The sequence below is a fragment of the Gopherus evgoodei genome, chromosome 6 (genome assembly GCF_007399415.2).
Source record: "Gopherus evgoodei ecotype Sinaloan lineage chromosome 6, rGopEvg1_v1.p, whole genome shotgun sequence".
NCBI classification, from domain to species: domain Eukaryota; kingdom Metazoa; phylum Chordata; order Testudines; family Testudinidae; genus Gopherus; species Gopherus evgoodei.
Genome location: NC_044327.1, coordinates 133,881,870 through 133,902,478, shown reverse-complemented (window position 1 = coordinate 133,902,478; position 20,609 = coordinate 133,881,870). Strand labels below are relative to the sequence as shown.

Here is a 20,609-nt window from a genome sequence, read left to right as displayed (position 1 = left end):
ACAGCTTGGCAACAACCACACGTGTCCTCAGCCTGTTCTGAGAGCAAACAGCCCTTTTCCACCCACGGAGGAACAATGCAGCACACAGGGGAAGCTGAGGCACAAACAGGACTCATAAAAATGTTACAGAATATTCCCACTTTGTCATATATACATCTAGGAACAAAGACCATAGTCACGCTCATAAGATAGGGGACGGGGGTCCTGGGAAGCAGGGACTCTGAAAAAGATTTGAGGGTCTTGGTGGATAATTAGCTGAACATGAGCTTCCAGTGTGACACTGTGGCCAGAAGAGCTAATGCGACCCTGGGATGCGTAACCTGGGAAATCTCACCTAGGAGCAGCGAGGTTATTGTACCTCTGCATTGGGCACTAGCACGACTGTGCGGAAATGCTGTGTTCAGTTCTGGTGTCCACAATCCAAGGAAGAGGTTGATAACTTGGAGAGTGTTTACGGAAGAGCCACAGAAATGATTTAAGGATTAGAAACCTGCCGTATAGCGATAGACTCAGAGCTCAGTCTACTTAGCTTAAAGAGAAGGTTAAGGGGTGACTTGATCCCAGGCTATAAGTACCTGTGTGCGAACAAACATTCTTGAGTGCTTGCTCATGTCGATTCCATTCTGGGTGCGTGCAACCATGTGCAGCGCTGTCGGAGATTTTTGCCTTAGCGGTATCCGTAGGATCAGCTGTGGCACCCTCTTGAGTGCTGCGCTCATTCGCTGGTATATCAGGCGCCGCCGGGTCTCCGCCCTCTCAGGTCCTCCTTACCCGTGGTTGGTAGTTAACAACTCTTTACAACCCATTGTCTATCTTTGTGTGTGGTTCGTTGGTATTTAGTTAGCCATTAAGTTAAGTGCTAGGTTAGTTAGAGTCTTGGCTGGAACTTTGCCCCGGTGTGGGGCATCCGCTGCCTCTTGCTCCCGCTTTGAAGTATGCTTCTCATGCAGCAGGCTGATGCTGATCAGTGACCCCCACAATAGCTGTTTGAACTGTTGGGGGCATCCCATAGAGAGGACAAGTGCAGTATCTGTAAGAACTTTCATCCTAGAACCCAGAAGGAGCGGGATATCTGCTTGAGGGCCCTCCTCATGGAGGCTGTGCTTCGTCCTGCATTGGAGCCCTCCCGCTCGGACTCCACTCCCTACCTCTGCATCGGTGTGGAGCGCTCCATCCGACACTGTTCCCTCTCACCGGTGCCTAAGAAGCGGCGAAAGAAGAGCTCCCCAGCACCAGAGGGGAAGGGGGCTTTGGGCAAAGGGCTGATGTCAGGCCCGCTCTGCACCTTCACGGGGATACCGCTGCTGCCCGAGCCCAGCAAGGGATCCGCCTCTGACTGCTGGGAGTGGCAGGGGACCCTGGCTTCTCTTACGCCTTTGCTACTCGAGGTGGCCATGGGAGGTAAAGAAGCAGCAGAGCGGCCAGCACCGCAGACATCACATCAGGCGCTGGACTCGGCTAAGACCCCAACATCCCAGGGCATGTCGGTCCTGGGACTACCCTCTAGGGCAACGGAGCATTCTCAGTCCCCGGACTGCAGGTGTAGATCCCCATCGCCCCACCTAGGACTGCGGCACCATGACCTTGGTCTCCAGTCATAAGACCCAGGTCCTCGACGCCATGTTCTCCCGCTACAAGTCATGGGACATTGAAGTCGAGGCAGCAGTCCCTATACCCTCGGTAACGGCAGTTTCCTGCCAGAGATCGCCATGGCGCAGGTCAGCATCACCTAGGCGGTCTCCCAGCCATAGGTCCCCACTGGGCACGATCGTTCCAGTTCACGGCACCAGTCTCTGCCTCCCCAGTACTGCTTGTCAAGCAGACATGGATCCTCACCCTCTTCTCACCAGTCAGCGACGAGGATCAAGTCGGCAGACTCAGGCCTCCATGGCAGTGGTCTGAGTCAGAGCAGGATTTCAGTCCCTTGCTGAGGAAGGGTGAATCACCGCCGACCGCACAGCATCTGTGGCAGCAGTGTGGCAGTAGAGGCAGTGGCCCGCACAGTGGCCGTACTGGAATCTGTGGGGCGTGCTCCCGCTATTCCTCCCTGGCCACCTCGGGCAAACTGCCCCGGCACCAAAGTTGGAACATGGTGCCGAATCTGATGCGGGGGCAGCAGAGCAGGCTCCAACACCTAAGGAGCCGTCCTTAGAGAGGGAAGAGTAACCCGGCCCTCCGCCTGTGGTGCAGTTGTTGTCGTTGTCTCCAGACGAAGTGGTGACGGGCCCCTCCCAAATGGGCAGCCACCCCAACAAATTCAAGGAGCACCAGGCCCTCCTTAAAAGGGTGGCTACCAATTTGATCCTGGAAACTGAGGAGCTAGTGGAGGAGTTGGAGGACCTCTTTAATGTTATACCCTCCACCAGCCCAGCTTGGGTCACGCTGCCTGTCTACCCAGGGGTCCTTAAGATTACGAAGTCGCTGTGGCAGACCCCCCTCTTCCATTCTACATACTACGCCCCTGCAAAGGGATTTGAATATCCATACACACCTCCTCCAGCAGGGTCGTTGGTTGTGTTCGCTGTCAATGAGAGGGACAGGCAGGGTCAGGTGAGTGGCACACCAGAAAACAAAGACTCCAAGAGACTGGACTTGTTTTGCAGGAAAATTTATTCAACGTCCAACCTGCACTTTTGGATATCTAACTCCCGGCCCTGTTAGGCAGGTACAATTTTAATCTGTGGGACTCTATCAGCAAGTTCAAGGAGGCCTCCCACAGAACCAAGCCCAGGAGTTTGCTGCCTTGATGGACGAGGGCAAAACAGTAATGAGAGGTGACCTCCAGATGGCCTGGGACACAACAGACTCGGTGGCTAGAGTTGGCACTTCTGCGGTGGTGATGGGGCGCAGCTCCTGGTTATAGTCCTCTGGATTATCCCAGGAGATTCAGGTCACCATTCAGGACCTCCCATTTGAGGGGGTGGGGCTCTTCGAGCTCACAGACACACGGCTCCATGGCCTTAAAGACTCCTGGGTCACCCTCTGTTCCTTGGGCCTGCACACTCCTCCCTAGTCCAGGAAGCCATTCTGTCCTCCGCCTCCTCCACTCCTGCAGTGTAAGTCCTGGGGGACTTCGCGGCTGAGACCCTACAGGAGAAAGGACAGAGACAAGGGGGTCTAAGCAGCGACACCCGTCATCTTCCCGTTCATCTTCCCAGTATGGCCCTTCCAGAGACCTAGAAAGCCAGGAACAGGCATTTTGAGGATGTGCTCGAGGACAGCGCCCCAGTCACATCCCAGGATCCACCCTCCCACTCTTTCCTCAACTGTCCACACCCTTTCTGGTCGTCCTGGTTGTGGCTGAACTTGGACTATTGGGTGCTCAACATAATATCTTCAGGTTACTCCCTGCAGTTCATGAATGAAAGGTCATCCAGTGTCAGCTCAAAGAATTTTTTCTTGGATCACTGCCTGAATTCACTACTGCTACGATCAGACGAAGGTGCCCCTTGTAGTGTTTGTAGCCACCCACTCAATCAGGGCACAGGCCTCATCGGCAGCTTTCCTAGCTCAAGTGCCAATCCAGGACATCTGTAGGACAGCCACCTGGTCATCCATCCACACGTTCATGTTCCGTTATGCACTTCCCCCAGCAGGCCCAGGATGATGCTGGCTTCAGTAGAGCAGTATGGCAAGCCGCTAGCTGTGAACTCCAAGCCCACCTCCAAGGATACTGCTTGTGAGTCACCTAGAATGGAATCGACATGAGCAAGCACTCAAAGAAGAAAAAACGGTTCCTAACTTTCGTAACTGTTGTTCTTCAAGTTGTGTTGCTCACGTCCATTCCATGACCCGCCCTCCTGCCCCTCTGTTGGAGTCGCCAGTAAGAAAGAACTGAGAGGGCGTAGAGCCAGCGGCGCCCAATATAACAATGCATGAGCGTGGCACTCCGGGGCACCACAGCCGGCCCTATGGATACCACTAAGGTAGAAATCTCCAACAGCCACGCACATGGGCATATGCACACCTAGAATGGAATCAACATGAGCAACGCATCTCGAAGAACAACAGTTATGGAGAGGTAGGTAACCGCTTTTGTAAGAGTTGGCTCTTCAGTCTAGCAGAGGAAGACGTAACTCGGTCCAGTGGCTGAGAGTTGAAGCCAGACACATTCAGGGTAGAACAAAGGTGTAAACATTTGAGGGAAGGCCATTAGCTATTGGAGCCATCTACGAAGGGTTGCGCTGGGTTCTCCATCCCTGACAATACTGAAAGCGATGGGATATTTCTCTGAAAGACCTGCTCTAGCTCAGACTCGGTCTCTGGCCTGTGCTGTGCCGAGGGTGAGACCTGCCGAGCACCATGGTCCTTCTGGGCCTTGGAATCCTTGAACCCCTGAGAGCTGAGCTGTAGCCGGTGGTGCTGATTCTCTTGCAGGTCAACTGTTCTGCAGCAGCAGTTTAACCGCGTGGGCAAGGTGGAGCATGGCTCAGTAGCCCTGCCAGCCATCATGCGCTCAGGGGCCGGCGGGCCAGAGAACTTCCAGGTTGGCACAATGCCACAGGCACAGCAGCAGATCACCAGTGGCCAGATGCACCGAGGGCACATGCCCCCCCTGGTAAGAGCTGCTTCTGCCACAGACAGCCGGCTCTGCCCGCCTTTGGCTGAGTCGTGGGGAACGTGTGGGGATGGGCCTTTCTCCCCTGGGCTGGGTGTCCGTCACACCAAGTTAACTGGCACGCTGCCCTGTGCGTTCTCACAGACCTCCCCAGTGCAGACCCCTTTTCCATCTCTCTCTGCGCTGCCCCATTCCCTCCAAACCACTCTTGGATCCCCCTCTCCATGGTCACTCGGGTCCTCCTTTCAGCCCGAGCTCCCTGCAGCTGTGCCCCCCTTCAGATCAGCATTGCCAGCAGCTTGTCAGCACCTGTGGCATCTGGCCCTGCCCAGGCTGGTGGCCCCTGCAGTGGTATGTGTGGCCAGGGGCTTTTCCTTGACCTGGCTCAGCAACCTCACCCCACTTGTGCTCCGGATGGGGCAGCAGTTCCTGCCGTACAAGCTGGATGTGCCTCCTCGCCCTCCAGCCGGGGCCTTGTTCAGCTGGTGCTGTGTTCATGGTGGGCGAGGCAGGACATAGACTTGACAACATCGGCCTTGTGCATCTCCTTTGGCTCAAGATGTGGCTAGCCCTGAGCTGCCTGTGGTCCCAGATGTCGCCCTCAGGGCAGGTGTCAGACGCCGCTCCAGATCTTTCCTTGTTAGGTCTGTCCAGGTAGGGTCCCTGGCTCTGGGCTTTGCCCAGGGCATGGTGAGAGGTGCTGGTCTTGTCTGGGAAGGCTTCATTGGGCTCCCAACTGGATCCCAGGGCAACCTGTTGGCACCTTGCACTGGTCAGCCGAGCGGGGGAGGGCACTCTGGGCAGGCCATGTTCCCTCCCTGTCACTGGAGTGGCTGTCATGCCGTGCATTGGATGCAATGCTGACTGTGTCCTCTCTGCGTGCCCAAAACCTCAGCTTCGGCAACCACTTTCCTGCCCCTCTGTAGGGGTCAGCGTAGCACCCACATAGTGCTGGGCAGGGGAGGGACCAGATCGGGTGCTCAGCCCCTGCAGGGCCCTTAGCCCAGTTCCCCCTCATGTGTTGCAGACCTCGGCCCAGCAGGCCCTGACTGGCACCATCAACTCAAGTATGCAGGCTGTGCATGCAGCACAGGCCACCCTGGACGACTTTGAGACGCTGCCGCCCCTTGGACAGGACGCCGTAAGTGTTTGGATACCCCCTCTCTTCCCAAGGCTGGCGGAGGGACCGTGCTGGGAAGGGTATGGAGTTGCTGGGGAGAATGAGGGGGCCAGGTCTCTGGGAGTGACTTTGCCCTGAGGAGTTCTGTCCCATGAGGGGCAGATCTGGGGGCCCCAGATCCCAAACATCAGAATGGCCAGACTAGGTCAGACCAATGTCAGACCATCTAGTCCAGTATCCTGTCTGCCGACAGGGGCCAATGCTAGATGCCCCAGAGGGAATGAACAGAACAGGTAACCATCAAGTGATCCATTCCCAGCTTCTGGCAAACAGAGGCCAGGGACACCATCCCTGCCCATCCTGGCTAATGGCCATTGATGGACCTACCCTCCATGAACTTACCTAGTTATTTTTTGAGCTCAGGGAGGGGCCGAGGGGGCACCAGCTGCCGAGGGGGCACCAGCTGCCCCGGGGGCGGGTTTCCCCCCTCCTGCTCTCAGATGGGGCTGAGGGGTCCCTGGGCTGACTCTGCTCTCGCTCTTTCAGGCTTCCAAAGCCTGGCGCAAGAACAAGATGGACGAGTCGAAGCACGAGATCCATTCGCAGGTGGACGCCATCACTGCCAGCACTGCCTCTGTGGTGAACCTGACTGCAGGTGTGTCCTGGGGCTGGGCTGCAGGGGCGCCCTGCCCCTGCCCAGTGCTCGGACCTCTGCATCTGATGGGACCCAAGATTGGACCCTGGGGTAGAGACTGTCTGCCCCTTCCCCCAGCAAGGCCCAGTGCTGGCTGAACCCCAGACATTGCCCCCACACAGCAGAAATCCTAGCCACTCTGCCCCCGCCCTGCCCTGCCCCGTGCCCCTTTTGGGTCCCCCTGCCTCGCCCCCACTCTGCCTTGCTGCTCTCCCTCTAAATGTGACTGTATCGCACAGTTCCCACCGTGGCACCAGCGTCCCAGCCCAGTGCACCCGCAGCCACGCGCCAGCTGCATGTCAGGCCTGGGCTGTGCCCCCAGGCTCCAGGACAGGCAGGGGAGTCGGGCCAGGCAGTCACTGAGAGGGGTCAGGCTTGGTGCTCCCGTCTCCTTGGGCTGTGGGGGCTACTTGCTGCTCCCACTACTCCTGCCTTCTCCCTGTGCAGGGGACCCGGCCGACACAGATTACACGGCCGTGGGCTGTGCCGTCACCACCATCTCCTCCAACCTGACCGAGATGTCCAAGGGCGTGAAGCTGCTGGCCGCCCTCATGGAGGATGAAGGAGGGAATGGGCGACAGCTCCTGCAGGCTGCCAAGAATCTGGCAAGTGCTGTCTCAGACCTGCTGAAAACGGCACAGCCAGCCAGTGTCGAGGTGAGTGTGGGGCAGGGGAGGAAAGGGGGAAAGAGGAACAGAGGGGGCGACGGGATGGGGCTCCGATGCCTGATCATGTGTTTGCCCTGCTTCCCTGCAGCCGCGACAGAACCTGCTGCAGGCGGCTGGCTCCGTGGGCCAGACAAGTGGGGAGCTGCTGCAGCAGATTGGAGAAAGTGACACCGATCCTCGGTTCCAGGTGAGCGCAGCCCTGGCCAGGGAGGGGCGGGGCGGGGCGGTTGGCTGCTAATGGGAACAGGTCCTTTTCCCAGGATTGTCCTACGGGTCCCTTCTCCCAGCATGGAGGCTGGGGCAAGCGGTGTGGGCTGCCCCAGCCTGGGCCCTGTGGACGACTGCTGTGCCAGACACGGGGAGCAGGGCCGCTCCTGCCCCCAGCCAGAGCCTCCATGGAGTAACGCTTCTTCTCTTGTGGATTCCCGTGCAGATCCCAGAGTGCCGCCGCGCTCGGACCCTGCCCACCTCAGAGCCAAAGACGGTAAAGGGGGGGAGCGCAGGGGCTCCCAGCCCTCCTCTTGGGAACACAATCAGCTGGGTTCTTTGGGAAGGGAACTTGTCAAAATCTGCTCTTCCTGTACCTGTATCTCGGAAGTTCATGCACTCAGGTCACCCTGCTCCAGTGACCACTCACAGCTCTGCCCTGCGCCCCGAGATCCCTATCACTGTTCTCCCCCAGTCCCCTCTGCTCCAGTGGATCCCCCCTTCCCCCAGCACTGGCTGTTCCTGAGCCAGCAGAGCCCTCCTGGCTGGGCTCAAGCTGGCCTGGGGGCCGCCCAGATGTTTAGTGTTCAGGGGCACCCGGCCAGGAGGGCTTGGGGAGGGGCTGGTGCAGAGCATGGGGCGGAGATGGAGCTCAGGCAAGGGAAGGAGGTGAGAGGTGCTGGGAGGAAGGAGAAGGCTGCAGGAGTCCATGAAGGGAAGCGCTGGAGAGAGGCACAGCAGGGAGCAAGGGGCTGAGAGTGATGGGACGGGACGGGCCTGTCTGAGCCGCTCGCAGGACTTCCCGTTCTAGGCCTGAGGCTCTTGTCTGTGCTGCAGGCTGAGTGGCTGGGTCAGGTGCAGTGACTGGCCTGTAGCTGTTCAGACAGACGCCCAGGGGAGCAGAGTCCGAGCCCCAGCCTGACCTCCGTCTGCCAGGCTCTGCCACTCAGCAGCCAGACCCGAGTGTATCTACTTCCTGCCTCCCGCACTCTCCTCTCGGGGTCGCTGCTGCTGCAGGCAGTTAATCCGGGTGCGACTGGGGCTGGGAACTAAGGAGCTTCGTGCATGTCTTCTCCTGGCTTGTGATTGTGGCTGGAACTGGTGGTGGGTCAGGGGAAAGCGGCCTCTGATTGCAGCAGATTGAGGAGCAAGGGAAGTAAGGCCTTGGGGCTGGAGCTGTCTGTAGCAGGGGCCCTGGGTGAGGGAGCTGACTGACTGCCAGGGCAGCATGCAGTGTGGTGTGGCTGGCCATGTGTGCAAGGACAGTGCCTCATGGCCTGTGCCTGCAGGCTGCCATGTGCCACATGCGGAACGCTCTGGGGGGGGACGTGGTTTGTCGATTGCAGCGTGTCTGTTGGGTGCTGTCAGAGCCGTGGTTCTGCTGAGGGGCAGGCGGCTGCCGGCAGTGTGGCTGGTGGTGACGTTACCCCTGATGTGCCCATTGTGTGGCAACACTTGCTTGGAGCCTGTGGTGTGTGCGGTCTCAGTACTGGCTGTGGCCCGCAGCGGGCAGTGCCCGTTGTTGCCTGCAGGCGTTGCTGGCTCTGAGCCCTCCCCAGGGCTGGTTACATGAGATGCTCCAACGAGCTCCTGTTTCCCTGTTGAATATTTCACAAGGTTCTGGGTGGTCCTGCCAGCTGGCCTGCAGCTCCATGCCCCAAGGCCTGCACTGACCCTCTGCCTCCCCCCAGGACATGCTCATGCAGCTGGCTAAGGCAGTAGCCAGTGCAGCTGCTGCGCTGGTCCTGAAAGCCAAGAACGTGGCCCAGAAGACAGAGGACTCGGCACTGCAGACCCAGGTGATTGCGGCTGCCACGCAGTGCGCCCTCTCCACCTCCCAGCTGGTGGCCTGCACCAAGGTAAGAGCTGGCTCAAGAGCCAGGTGGCTTAACCCGTACCTGCCCGCACACCTCCCCTGTGCCGTGCCCAGCACCCTCGGTCCAGCGCTGCAGAGCCGGCACAGGGCGAATGGCGACCGCTCCACGCTCTGCAGGGCTGCGCAGAAAGCCCAGCTGGGACAGCCCAAGGCCAGATCCTGGTGTCTGCCAGCTGCTTGCTCCAACGCCTGGGCCTTGGGTACCTCCCAACCCCTTCTGCTGCCCCACGTTCGTGGGAGGGAGGGGGACCTGGGGCTGGCAGAGCTCCCTGCCCCGTGGTCTTTGTTGTGTCTGTAACTGTCCCTGTGTCCCAAGCCTTTACGGGGCCAGCGGCATTAACCCTCTGTGCTGCAGTGGGTGGGGGGTGCATTAACCCTCTCTGCACCGCGCTGCTGGACCGGTGGGGGCATCGTTAACCCTCTCTGCGCTGCAGTGCCAGACCCAGGGCAGGGCAGTATTAACCCTGTTTGTGCTGCAGTGCTGGCAGACGCAGGCCCGGGGTCAGTAACAGGTCTCCCCCTTCTCCTGCAGGTGGTGGCTCCCACAATCAGCTCCCCTGTGTGCCAGGAACAGCTGATTGAGGCTGGCAAGCTGGTGGCGAAGTCAGCGGAAGGCTGCGTGGAGGCCTCCCAGGCAGCCACCAACGATGACCAGCTGCTGAAGCAGGTGGGAGTGGCAGCCACAGCAGTGACGCAGGCCCTGAACGACCTGCTGCAGCACATCAAGCAGCACGCCACCGGCGGGCAGCCTATCGGGCGCTACGACCAGGCCACCGACACCATCCTCAATGTCACCGAGAATATCTTCAGCTCCATGGGCGACGCGGGTGAGGGGAGGGAGCCCGGAGCACCATGGGGGGGAGGGCTGGGGGGTGTCGGAGAGGCCATCACAGGGTCAGAGCATCTCCCAGGATGGTGGCCTGCTGTGGCTGTGCATGGGCTGCTGGCAGAGAGCCTGCTCCATGCTGTGATCTCAGAAGGTGAAGGGTCCGTCTGCCAGGCCTGCAGGAGTAGGGTGCAGGCTGGCGCCAGCAGGGACATGTGAGAGTGCAGGTGGGGGGTGCTAGCTGGTCCTGCTGCGAGGGTTGCAGGGGGTGGTGCCAACTGACTCTGCCACGGTCTCAGGACAGGGTGGGGGCACCGGTTGACCCTGCCTCGGGGAGGGGGGTTGCCGGCTGACCCCTCTGCAGTCCTATGTGGTGTGCAGGTGGGTGATGTCCAGGGCTCGCTGAAAGGCAGCTCTTCCTTTGGTCCCCAGGGGAAATGGTGCGCCAGGCTCGTATTCTGGCTCAGGCAACCTCTGACCTCGTAAATGCCATCAAAGCTGACGCCGAGGGGGAGACGGACCTGGAGAACTCGCGCAAGCTGCTGAGTGCTGCCAAGATGCTGGCTGACGCCACAGCCAAGATGGTGGAGGCAGCGAAGGTCTGTGACACTCGGGGCAGGGCGGGGCTGGATTCGAGCTTCCTTTGGAAATCCAGTGTGGCTCCTGGTCTGTGCAGGGCAGACAGCCCCAACCTGGTGCCAGGACAAGCAGAGAGCAGAGCTGCGGCTCTCCGGCTGAGTGCAGGCCTGGTGCAGCCTGGGGAGGGCAGGGCAGGCCCTGTCAGGCATTCAGCATATAAGGCAGAGAGGCGACTACACCAGGACCTGTTCTGTGCAGGTCTGAGCGCCTTGTAATTTGTCATTTAAAATTAAACTAAACTGAATGTTTCAAGGTTTGAGTATTTGGGGCTGTTACAGGCATTGGGGGCGGGGGGCGGCTGTGAATGACAAAGTTCAAAGCTGTTTTCTGTTAAGAAGCAGGCAGGCCTCAGTGTAACCTCATACTCACATTTTAAGATGAAGTGATGTGTTTATTGGCAATCAGCCCCTAAATGAGACTGGGTTGAAATTTTTTAACATTGCTTTGATGTCAGATGGATGTGCCTAATCTAAAATTATCATATAATTAATTATAACTTACTTTAATTAATTACCATTAAATTTACTTTTTACTACATTTGTTTTTGCTAATATAATTACATTTTTACCTTTTATTGCCTATTTAACATTAAGCATTATTTTAATTAATATTTGCATAAATACCATATTAATAACTATTAATATACAGAGCATTTTTTTAAATTTTAAAACACTTGTAAAGACCAGTTCGACCTGAAATGCGTTTGAACTTATTCTTAACTTGCCTTTAAATTGTCACACTTCACTTTACTTCTGTTGTATTAGACCTCACTCGACAACTGTCAAGGGTATTTTTGGGCGTACTTACATGTCAGTATTTCATATAAACATATACAGGTATTCTCTTTGTCGGCTGTACCATGGAGGGGGTCCCAAGGCTGTAAAATTGCAGCCCTCCGTTACCCTCAGGCAGGAGCTCATTCTTGTTTCTCAGTCCATGAGGTTCTCTGTGCCGGGCTCTGAACACTGGTTCCGTGCATCTCAATAGGGCTGTTGACTCTGAAACCTAATCATGGCATTTGAATAGCAGTGCTGTTACTTCTTTTACTACTGACCTCTTTAAGAGAAGCATCATGCTCTTCCAGGGCTCAGATTACAGACCACTGCTCTTGTACTGTAGTGAACCAAGCTTGGGGGGACTCCGGTGCTAAGGGTGAGATACAGCAGCTGCTGTCAGGATGGGGGAGATTGCTGGGTGCAGTCTGGGAGGCATCTGGCTTGATAGGTTTTCCTGCTCTGCTCAGGGGGCTGCAGCCCACCCAGACAGCGAGGAGCAGCAGCAGCGGCTCCGGGAAGCGGCTGAGGGTCTCCGCATAGCGACCAATGCTGCAGCTCAGAATGCCATCAAGAAAAAGCTTGTGCACAAGTTGGAGGTGAGCTGCCTGGGGGCGCTGTCAGGGGCAGGGAGGGGAGGGGGATTGTGGCAGAAGGGTCAGGTGATGAGTGAGCCTGTAAGTTGGGGGGGTTCTGCGTGGAAGGATCAGGAGGTTGAGGGGCTGCCAAAGGAGCAGGGGCAGGGACTTCTGGCGTCTGGGACCCCCTAGCTTTCTGGAGCACAGAGTCACCTTCTCTCGACGCACCCCACAGAGACCCCTCTGCCCCACCCCACACTGGGATGGGTTCTTGGCTCCCTGCCCAGAGGGCTGGGGTGGCTCTGTGGATACGCTGCTCTGCTGGTGCCTGTGTCTCACCCACAGCTGGCTGGGGTGTGGCATCCCCAGAGTGCGGGGTCTGTGCTGGCCAGGCCCCCCGAGCTGCACCGTGCGGTTCCTGCTCCCCAGTGTCAGGCGAGAGCCCCAGGCCAACTGCAGGAGGGCGCCCTGGGCCCTGCAGCCTGGGCACCAGGCAGCTCTGACGCACCTGCCGCTTCCTCCCTGCCAGCACACGGCCAAGCAGGCTGCAGCCTCCGCCACGCAGACCATCGCCGCTGCGCAGCATGCCGCCGCCTCCAACAAGAACCCGGCTGCGCAGCAGCAGCTGGTGCAAAGCTGCAAGGTAAGGAGCAGGGTGTTCCCGACCCCCTGGGCTGCCCCATCCCAGCAGTTGCAGTGCAGGGTCACCCCACCCAGCCCGTCCCCTGGCTGCTGCTCTGCACCCGCCAGATGCTGGCACACACTGAGTCCAGGCTCCACCTGGTGTCAGAGCTGGGCACGGGAGAAGCCCTGGGGGGATGGGGAGCTGCAGTCCCCCATGGAAAGCTTTTCACTGCTGACTGTGGGAGGTAGCCTGCGGTGCCAGGATCTTAGTTCTGCAGCCCAGGCCTGGGGTGCTTAGGGGTCCCAGGGCAGCTTCTCCCATGTGGGGGTGGGTGGGAGTGGCCTCTCCCAATGTGGGCGAGGATCCCTACTCTGAGTGACCTTGCTGAGGTTGGCAGGGAGATGGGAGCAGCCTCTCCCAGTTTGGAGGGATTGGGGGGGTACCTGCTCTTGGCGTTCCCCCTTCTCCAGGGTTGGGGGGGGGGTATTCCTGCTCTCAGAATGGTGTCTCCCAGGTTGGCAGGGAGGGGGAAGGACCCTGCTCACAGAGCACCCTCTTGCTGGTCTGCTGGGAGGCATTATTAGATAACTAAAAAGCCACAGTTCCGTGATCATGAAATAAGATAACTTGGGTTAAAAGACTGTCCTGGTTAATGGGGCAAGTGAAGGCAGCAACTAGAAATAATACATATATATTAACAACTGGAAGAAAAGAGATAGCAATCAGTATAAACAGGAAGTTGTAAAGTGCACAACATTGATGAGGGAAGCTAAAGCAAGGGAGAAATCCATGGGTGGCGGGGCTGACAGTAAGAAAGATGTTTCAAGTATCAGAAGCAAAATAAAGCCTGGCAGTGGCATAGGCCCATTAGTAAATGGAGATGGTGAAACAGTGAATGATGCAGAAGAAGGAGACATGTTCTGTATCTGGTAAGAAGCAGGCCAATGCACGTGTATCACACAAGGATGAGGAAGTAGTTATTAAAGGATTGGAAAGTAAGGAGGATGTTTGATGACATCCACCAGGGAAGAACCTGCTGAAATCAGCAGGCTCAGATAACGTGCACCCAAGTGTCTTAGAAGAGTTGACCGAGGAGATCTCTGACCTTGCTGATTTGATTTGTAATAAACCTTGGAATACTGGGGAAATTTCAGAGTTCTAGTCAAGAGAGATGATCCGGATAGCTATCAGCTGGTTAGTCTGACCTCAGTCCTGGGCAAAATGGTGGGAAAGTGATAAGGGAGTCAATTGATAAAGAATTGAATGGCAGGAACATAATTAATGTCAGCCAGCTTGGGTTTGTGGAGAACAGGTTTTGCTAAACAAACCTGACAAGCGGCGTCATCGAGAGGCTTTGCCCCCGAATTTCTGCAGCATTTCAGCGGATGCTCCACCGCCACCCACACGGAAAGGTTGGGGACCGCTGGACATGGAGATCTACTGGTCCCTTCCTGGCCGTCAGGTCTGAGTCCCTGCTCTCGCAGTGGCCTCTCCTGGCGGGGAAAGGGAATGGGAGTCCGACTCTGCTCTCCGCACAGTCTCTCCCAGCTCTGCAACAGCTCACCCTTCTGTATTGCCTGTCCTGGGCAGGAGCGCAGGGAGCCGAGCTCTGCCCCCAAGCCTGTCGTAGGGCCCACTCCCTGGCCCTGGGGTGTGTTTCACTCATGTCCCCCCTCTCTCCCTGCCCCACTGCCCACTCGGCTCCCCACTGACTCACTCTCCTATCTGGTTGCAGGTGGTTGTGGATCAGATCCCAATGCTGGTACAGGGTGTGCGAGGAAGCCAGTCCCAGCCAGATAGTCCCAGTGCTCAGCTCGCACTCATCGCGGCCAGCCAGAACTTCCTGCAGGTACCAAGCGGGCTCCCCCCTGCAGCTGGCATGGAGACCTGCGCCCTAGCACTCCCCTCACCTGGTCTCTGGCCTCACCCTCTGCTCTCCTGACCCTGGTGGCAAGCTGAGTGGCTCTGTCTGCTTAGCACATGTGGATTCTGTCCCTGCCTGCCTCTCCAGAGTGCGGGGGCTCTGCTGGGCATGGGATGGGAGTGCTGCCTCCTCTCCTGTTCTCATGACTTATCCTTTCCACCCCACAGCCTGGTGGGAAGATGGTAGCTGCAGCCAAAGCCACTGTCCCCACCATCATGGACCAGGCCTCTGCCATGCAGCTCAGCCAGTGTGCCAAGAACCTGGCTGCAGCCCTCGCCGAGCTCCGGACAGCTGCCCAGAAGGTAAGCGGCACCTCCCTGGCCTGCCCCTGAGGGCACTAACCACGAAAGGAGAGTACAGATGTCAGGAGCAGGGTTTGCTGCTCGTGTGCCTCAGTTCCTTTCTCCTGCTGCAGGCTCAGGAGACCTGTGGGCCCCTGGAGATAGACTCAGCGCTCAGCATGGTGCAGAGCTTGGAACAAGACCTGCAGGAAGCCAAGGCTGCTGCCAGAGACGGAAAGCTCAAGCCCCTGCCGGGGGAGACGGTAAGGGCCCCAGGAGGTAGATGGGTGTGTGGGTGGCCAGGCAGGAGGAGGGATGGCGGGTGGGCTGTGAGATGGTGGTGGGATTGATGGGCAGTTGAGGTGAGGAGGGGAGTAGGAGGGTGGGTGCGTGGGGGTTGGCTTAAGGAGTGGGAGTAAGGGGCTGGGGTGAGGATGCGGGGTGACCTGTGGGGTGATGGGTGAACCGTCTCTGGTTGTCCCCAGATGGAGAAGTGCGCCCAGGACCTGGGGAACAGCACGAAGGCCGTCAGCTCCGCCATCGCCCAGCTGCTGGGGGAGGTGGCCCAGGGCAATGAGAACTATACAGGTACCAGGGCAGAGCCCTCCAAGCCTGGGGGCAGGCGATCAGACCCAGGCCTGCCTTGTGTTCGTGGCCCTGTACAGCCCTGCCCCGCTGATGGGTGCTGTGCACATGTGCCCCCCATGGCTCACGCTGGGGGTGGCAGTGTAGGGTGACAGCAGGAAGGTAAACGTAACAGCTGGGACCAGTGCTTGTGGGCAGGAATACTATCCAGCCCCCCAACCCGGATGGAAGAAATGGGGGTGGAGGGGCCGGCCCCATGGCCTGGATGGAAGAGTGGCTGGCCCCATGGCCCGGAAATGGGAAGGGATGTCTGAGCAGGGGAGGGGGTCCCCTGATGTCTGTGTGGCTGTGGGTCAGGGAGGCTCTCTGCACACTGGGTCAACACCTTGCGTCTCTCCCAGGGATTGCTGCCCGGGATGTGGCCCAGGCCCTGCGCTCACTCAGCCAGGCTGCCCGCGGCGTCGCAGCCAACACCTCCGACCCCCAGGTGCAGAGTGCCATGCTGGAGTGCGCTGGCGACGTCATGGATAAAGCCGGAAACCTCATCGAGGAGGCGCGCAAGGGCGTGGGCAAGCCAGGCGACCTCGAGAGCCAGCAGCGCCTGGCCCAGGTGAGTGCAGGGCCCCCAGCATCCCCCCAAGCCAGGTGACCCCAAGAGCCCAGCAGCACCTGACCCAGGTGAGTGCAGGGCCCCCAGCATCCCCACAAGCCAGGCGACCCTGAGAGGCAGCAGTGCCTGGCCCAGGTGATTGCGGGGCCCCCAGCAACCCGCAGCCCAGCCACCCTGAGAGCCAGCAGCCCCCTCTAGCCGCAATCCCCAGGCACTGGTGGGCTTGAGGGTGTCCCCTGGCCCCAGCAGTGAGACTGAGGCAAGGTGTCCATCATTTACCCTCGAGGGACAGGTCTGTGGAGAAGGGGGTTCCAGGGAGGAGCAGGCATGTGCACGTGCAGTTGACTGTCCCTGTCTCCCGGCAGGTGGCCAAGGCCGTGTCTCAGGCCCTGAACCGCTGCGTGAACTGCCTTCCTGGGCAGCGGGACGTGGACGCCGCCATTCGCACCGTGAGCGAGGCCAGCAAGAAGCTGCTGGCCGAGTCGGTGAGTGCAGCCAGATGAGCTGGAGATGCTCCTTGCATCCCTTCTGCCATGGGGCTGGAGTGTGATCCTTCCTTGCAGCCCTCTCCAGGAGGGGCCCCCCACCCCACGGGGGGAGCCAGCTGCTCACTCTGACACACGTTCCCCTCGGTTCAGCCCCACTTCCCCTCCACAGCGACACTAGACCGCAAGCTTCTCGGTGCCGTGAACAAGTGCCCAGCCCAGGTCCTGTGGGGTGGGGCCCCTCGCACCAGCTAACTCTGCCCTGGACCACGTTTCAGGAGATGATTTCAGTGGGAAGCTCCCTGAACTAGGAGCAACGTGCCCTGCTGAGTCCACCTCTGGCCAGGCACTGCTCAGTCATCTGAGCGGCAAGGCTGCTTTGCCAGTACAGCTACATGCTCCTGGCACGCCAGGCGGTGGCAGCGCGTGGGCACTGGCTGTCTGTCTCTGTGCTACAGCCAGCCCCTGCTATTGGAATCGACGTGTGCCCCATCTCTAGGGCTCCCTGCACTTCCCAGGGGGAGCAGGGCTTGCACACCTGTGGCTGTGACCTCCCCCCTTCTGTGTGTCCCCCCCAACCCCCCTCTGTCTCTGCTCCCAGCTCCCACCCAGCACCAAGAGCTTCCAGGAGGCACAGAGCCAGCTGAACCAGGCAGCAGCTGGGCTGAACCAGTCTGCCAACGAGTTGGTGCAGGCCTCCCGGGGCACCCCCCAGGACCTGGCCAAGTCCTCTGGCAAATTCGGGCAGGACTTCAATGAGTTCCTGGAAGCCGGCATGGAGATGGCTGGCCAGTCCCCGGTAAGAGCAGGTGCCTTGCTGCTGACCGGCCCAGGCAGAGTCTAATAGGTGGGTTGGTTGGCAGGGGGATTGCGGGAGCGATTGGTACAGTAGGTGTCTGGCTGGGGTGGGCTGGGTGCTGGGACGAGCAGCTGGCTGGCTGTACAAATTGGCAGTGGATGGCTGGCGTGTGAACGGCCGTTACAGTGACCCGGGTGGTTGGCTGTCTAGTCAGTGCCTGGGCTAGATGGCTGAAGAGTGTTTGGCAGATAGGTGGGATGGCTGGGGGATTGGTGTGGTTGGTTGGTGCAGTGGATGGCTGGGAGGTTAGCTGGCTATCCAGTGTCTGGGCCAGGTGGCTGAAGAGTCATTTGGCAGGTAGGTGGGATGGCTGGTGGTTTGGCATAGGTGGCTAGCTGGGTAGGGGGTTGGTGTGAGCAGCTGATACAGTCTTTGGCTGGCAAGGGAGTTGGTGTGGGTGGCTGATGCAGTGGCTGGCTGGGGGGCTGATGCAGTGGCTGACTGGGGGATTGGCATGGGTGGCTGATGCAGTGGCTGGCTGAGGGGGCTGGCTGAGGGGGCTGATGCAGGGGTTGGGGTGGGGGGCTGATGCAGTGGCTGGCTGGGAGGGATGATGCAGTGGCTGGCTGGGGGGGGGGGGGGGGGGGCTGGAGGGCTGATGCAGTGGCTGGCTAAAGAGCCCTTTGGCCGTAGGTGGGATGGCTTGGGGGTTGGTGTGAGAGGCTGATGCAGTGGCTGGCTGGGGGGGGCTGGCTGAGGGGGATGATGCAGTGGCTGGCTAAAGAGCCGTTTGGCCGTCGGTGGGATGGCTGGGGGGTTGATGTGAGAGGCTGATGCAGGGGTTGGGATAGGGGGCTGATGCAGTGGCTGGCAGGGGGGCTGATGCAGGGGCTGGCTGAGGGGGCTGATGCAGTGGCTGGCTAAAGAGCGGTTTGGCCGTCGGTGGGATGGCTGGGGGGCTGGCTTGGGGTGGCTGATGCAATGGCTGGCTGGGGGGGGCTGGCTGAGGGGGCTGATGCAGTGGCTGGCTAAAGAGCGGTTTGGCCGTCGGTGGGATGGCTGGGGGGTTGGTGTGAGAGGCTGATGCAGTGCCTGGGCCGGACGGCAGTGTGGCTGATGGGTTAGCTCAGCTGGCAGTTGGGCTGTTTGCGGAGTTGGGAAGGGGGTGGCTGTCTGGCGAGGGAGGGCACTGGCAAGTTCTGATTGAATTGGGTTGAGCCTGGCAGGGGCTGCTGGGGGTGTAGGCAGGGGCAGGAGGTGTGGCTGAGCAGGGCTGGCTCTGAGTGACCTGCAGGGGTGACTGGTGGGTCTCTTGACTGGTTGCAGAACAAGGAGGCCCAAGCACAGGTGGTGTCAAACTTGAAGAGCATCTCTATGTCCTCCAGCAAGTTGCTCCTGGCCGCTAAGGCGCTCTCCGCAGACCCCGCTGCCCCCAACCTCAAGAACCAGCTGGCAGCTGCTGCACGGTAGGAGGCCGTTCACAGTCTGGTGCCCTGCTGTCCGGCCCCATAGGGAGGGAGACAGGCGAGTGCCCGCAATGCCAGGGCCCTCTGGCTGGGCAGTCAGGCACCATGTGTGTATATATTGCATTTGCATCTACATAGACAGTCAGATAATCTGTCTTAGCAGTTGAATCACTGGGAGAAGGGCATTGTACAAGGCCACGAGAGACCAGGCAGCCCTTGCACACAGTTGCAGTCTGCTGGCTTCATTCATCAGTGTGTCTGCTAGTGGCACGGCGGGGAGCAGGACTCTGCTCCAGGACAGCACAAGGCAGGGTCTGCACTTGGGCTTCCCCACATCGACCCAACTGGCTGCTCGTCAGGTTGTTCTATTTTCAGTGAGGTCTTGGTGAGGTTTTCCTTGACAGTCATGTTCAGGCCATCGTAACACCTAGATACACAGGCTCTGGGTCATAGACCAGCCTGTCCCCCTCCAGGAAGCTGTTTGTTGGCTGTTTTGGTGTAGTTGGAAGCAGCTCGAAACTATCTTGTTGGTAGTAGGTTAAGTCTCCCCCTTCCACAGTCCTAGGCCGTCTCTTATGTTCGCAGTTAGGACTTCTAGGCGCCTGCAGTCCCTGTCTGGCACTGCCAGCTGGCTGTGTTCTCTGTAAATACAATGCTGGGGAGTGGTGCTGGGACGGTCACTGAAGTGGGACGGTCAGTGCTAGACCTGGACCCTGAGGACAGACCATTGTTGGACTCCCAGGAGCTGTGTTTTTGTCCAAGTGAATCTTGAAACTGACTGCCTCACAGCAACAGGCCCACAGTCACACAACCCACTTTTGTAGGACCAGTGACAGTTTGCACAGGAGGCTTGTGTGCCAGATCCTGTCCTAGGCAGCAGGAAATCTAGGACTACCGCACCTGTCTTCTGCTGGGCCTGGAAGTTATTCTCAGTGCCGATGCTGAGTGCCAGCACTTCATCACCGGCACTGCAATTTGATCTGAAACCTGCTTGATCTGTGCACAGGGTAGCGAGGGCAGGGGCAGTTCTGTGAAGGATATTTGTACCGCAGCTTAGCAGAGGGGGCAGTAAGTGGTGGCAAGGCAGGGATCTTTCTCAGGTGTTGGCAAGGCTGTTGCTTTTCCTCTGCTCCAGTTTTCAGGTATTTTGTTCTGCTGACTGACTCTAGATATGAAGCTGGCTCACCATGACTTTTCCCAGGTTCTCCAGGAGTTCAGGAGAGATGTGCCTGTTCGCATTGTTTTCGATCACCCATTCGCTTTCTGCTGCAGTGAAAGGCTGGGGGTCTCCTTCAGTTTGCATTAGTGCTGTTCGTATTGCCGCCATTGTTTCTTCACCTCTCCTTCAGCCTTCCCGTCCTTATCCCGCTCTGTAGTGTGTGCCAAGTGGGCAGCACAGCTCTCTGGAGAGACTGGCTGGTGGCGCTTAGCTGGAGGCTTCTGAGCAGCGCCAGCCTCTCTCATGGTGTCCTTTGCAGCTGGACATCATGTGTTCCATTCCATGGAGCCCTGCTCTCATCTTGCTCTGCTAGGAATGTTCACGTCATCTAAAGACGCTGGGGGATATCTGAATCGCCACTTGCTTCATGTTGCTTGAGGACTTCTGCATACTCCTCACCCAGGCAGGGAGTGTGGGTCTTGTAACAACCTCCTAGGAGGGACTTGGCAGCTTGTCAATGGTTTTGTGAACTGCAGAAAGCTGCTTTGGTAGAGACGCCGTGCAGGATCCCAGTGTTCTAGCAGTCGGAGAATTGCATCCAGCTGGGCCATTTTGCTTATCCAGTGAGGGTTTCATTGGTGCTCGCAGTAGGGATGGTTACTCCAGCTTTGGGAAGTACTGGCCAATGCTGACAATGTGGGAAGTGGATGATGGCCTGTGCTGGTGGGCTCGATGC

General features: G+C 58.6%; 1 protein-coding gene across 1 annotated transcript in view; it reads left to right on the top strand.

Moving 5' to 3' along the window:
• LOC115653160 (talin-1-like) overlaps positions 1-18,733 on the top strand; it is a 125,189-nt gene extending 106,456 nt beyond the window's left edge. The window contains exons 13-30 of the mRNA XM_030565986.1: positions 4,378-4,558; positions 5,586-5,699; positions 6,225-6,333; positions 6,820-7,028; positions 7,129-7,227; positions 8,939-9,106; positions 9,656-9,950; positions 10,382-10,548; positions 11,832-11,960; positions 12,469-12,582; positions 14,300-14,413; positions 14,656-14,790; positions 14,904-15,032; positions 15,255-15,357; positions 15,756-15,964; positions 16,330-16,449; positions 17,051-17,248; positions 18,575-18,733. Coding sequence (XP_030421846.1) covers positions 4,378-4,558; positions 5,586-5,699; positions 6,225-6,333; positions 6,820-7,028; positions 7,129-7,227; positions 8,939-9,106; positions 9,656-9,950; positions 10,382-10,548; positions 11,832-11,960; positions 12,469-12,582; positions 14,300-14,413; positions 14,656-14,790; positions 14,904-15,032; positions 15,255-15,357; positions 15,756-15,964; positions 16,330-16,449; positions 17,051-17,248; positions 18,575-18,718 — 2,737 coding nt within the window. The 3' untranslated portion in view covers positions 18,719-18,733. The remainder of the gene's footprint in view (positions 1-4,377; positions 4,559-5,585; positions 5,700-6,224; positions 6,334-6,819; positions 7,029-7,128; positions 7,228-8,938; positions 9,107-9,655; positions 9,951-10,381; positions 10,549-11,831; positions 11,961-12,468; positions 12,583-14,299; positions 14,414-14,655; positions 14,791-14,903; positions 15,033-15,254; positions 15,358-15,755; positions 15,965-16,329; positions 16,450-17,050; positions 17,249-18,574) is intronic.
• The last annotated feature ends 1,876 nt before the right edge of the window (positions 18,734-20,609 follow it).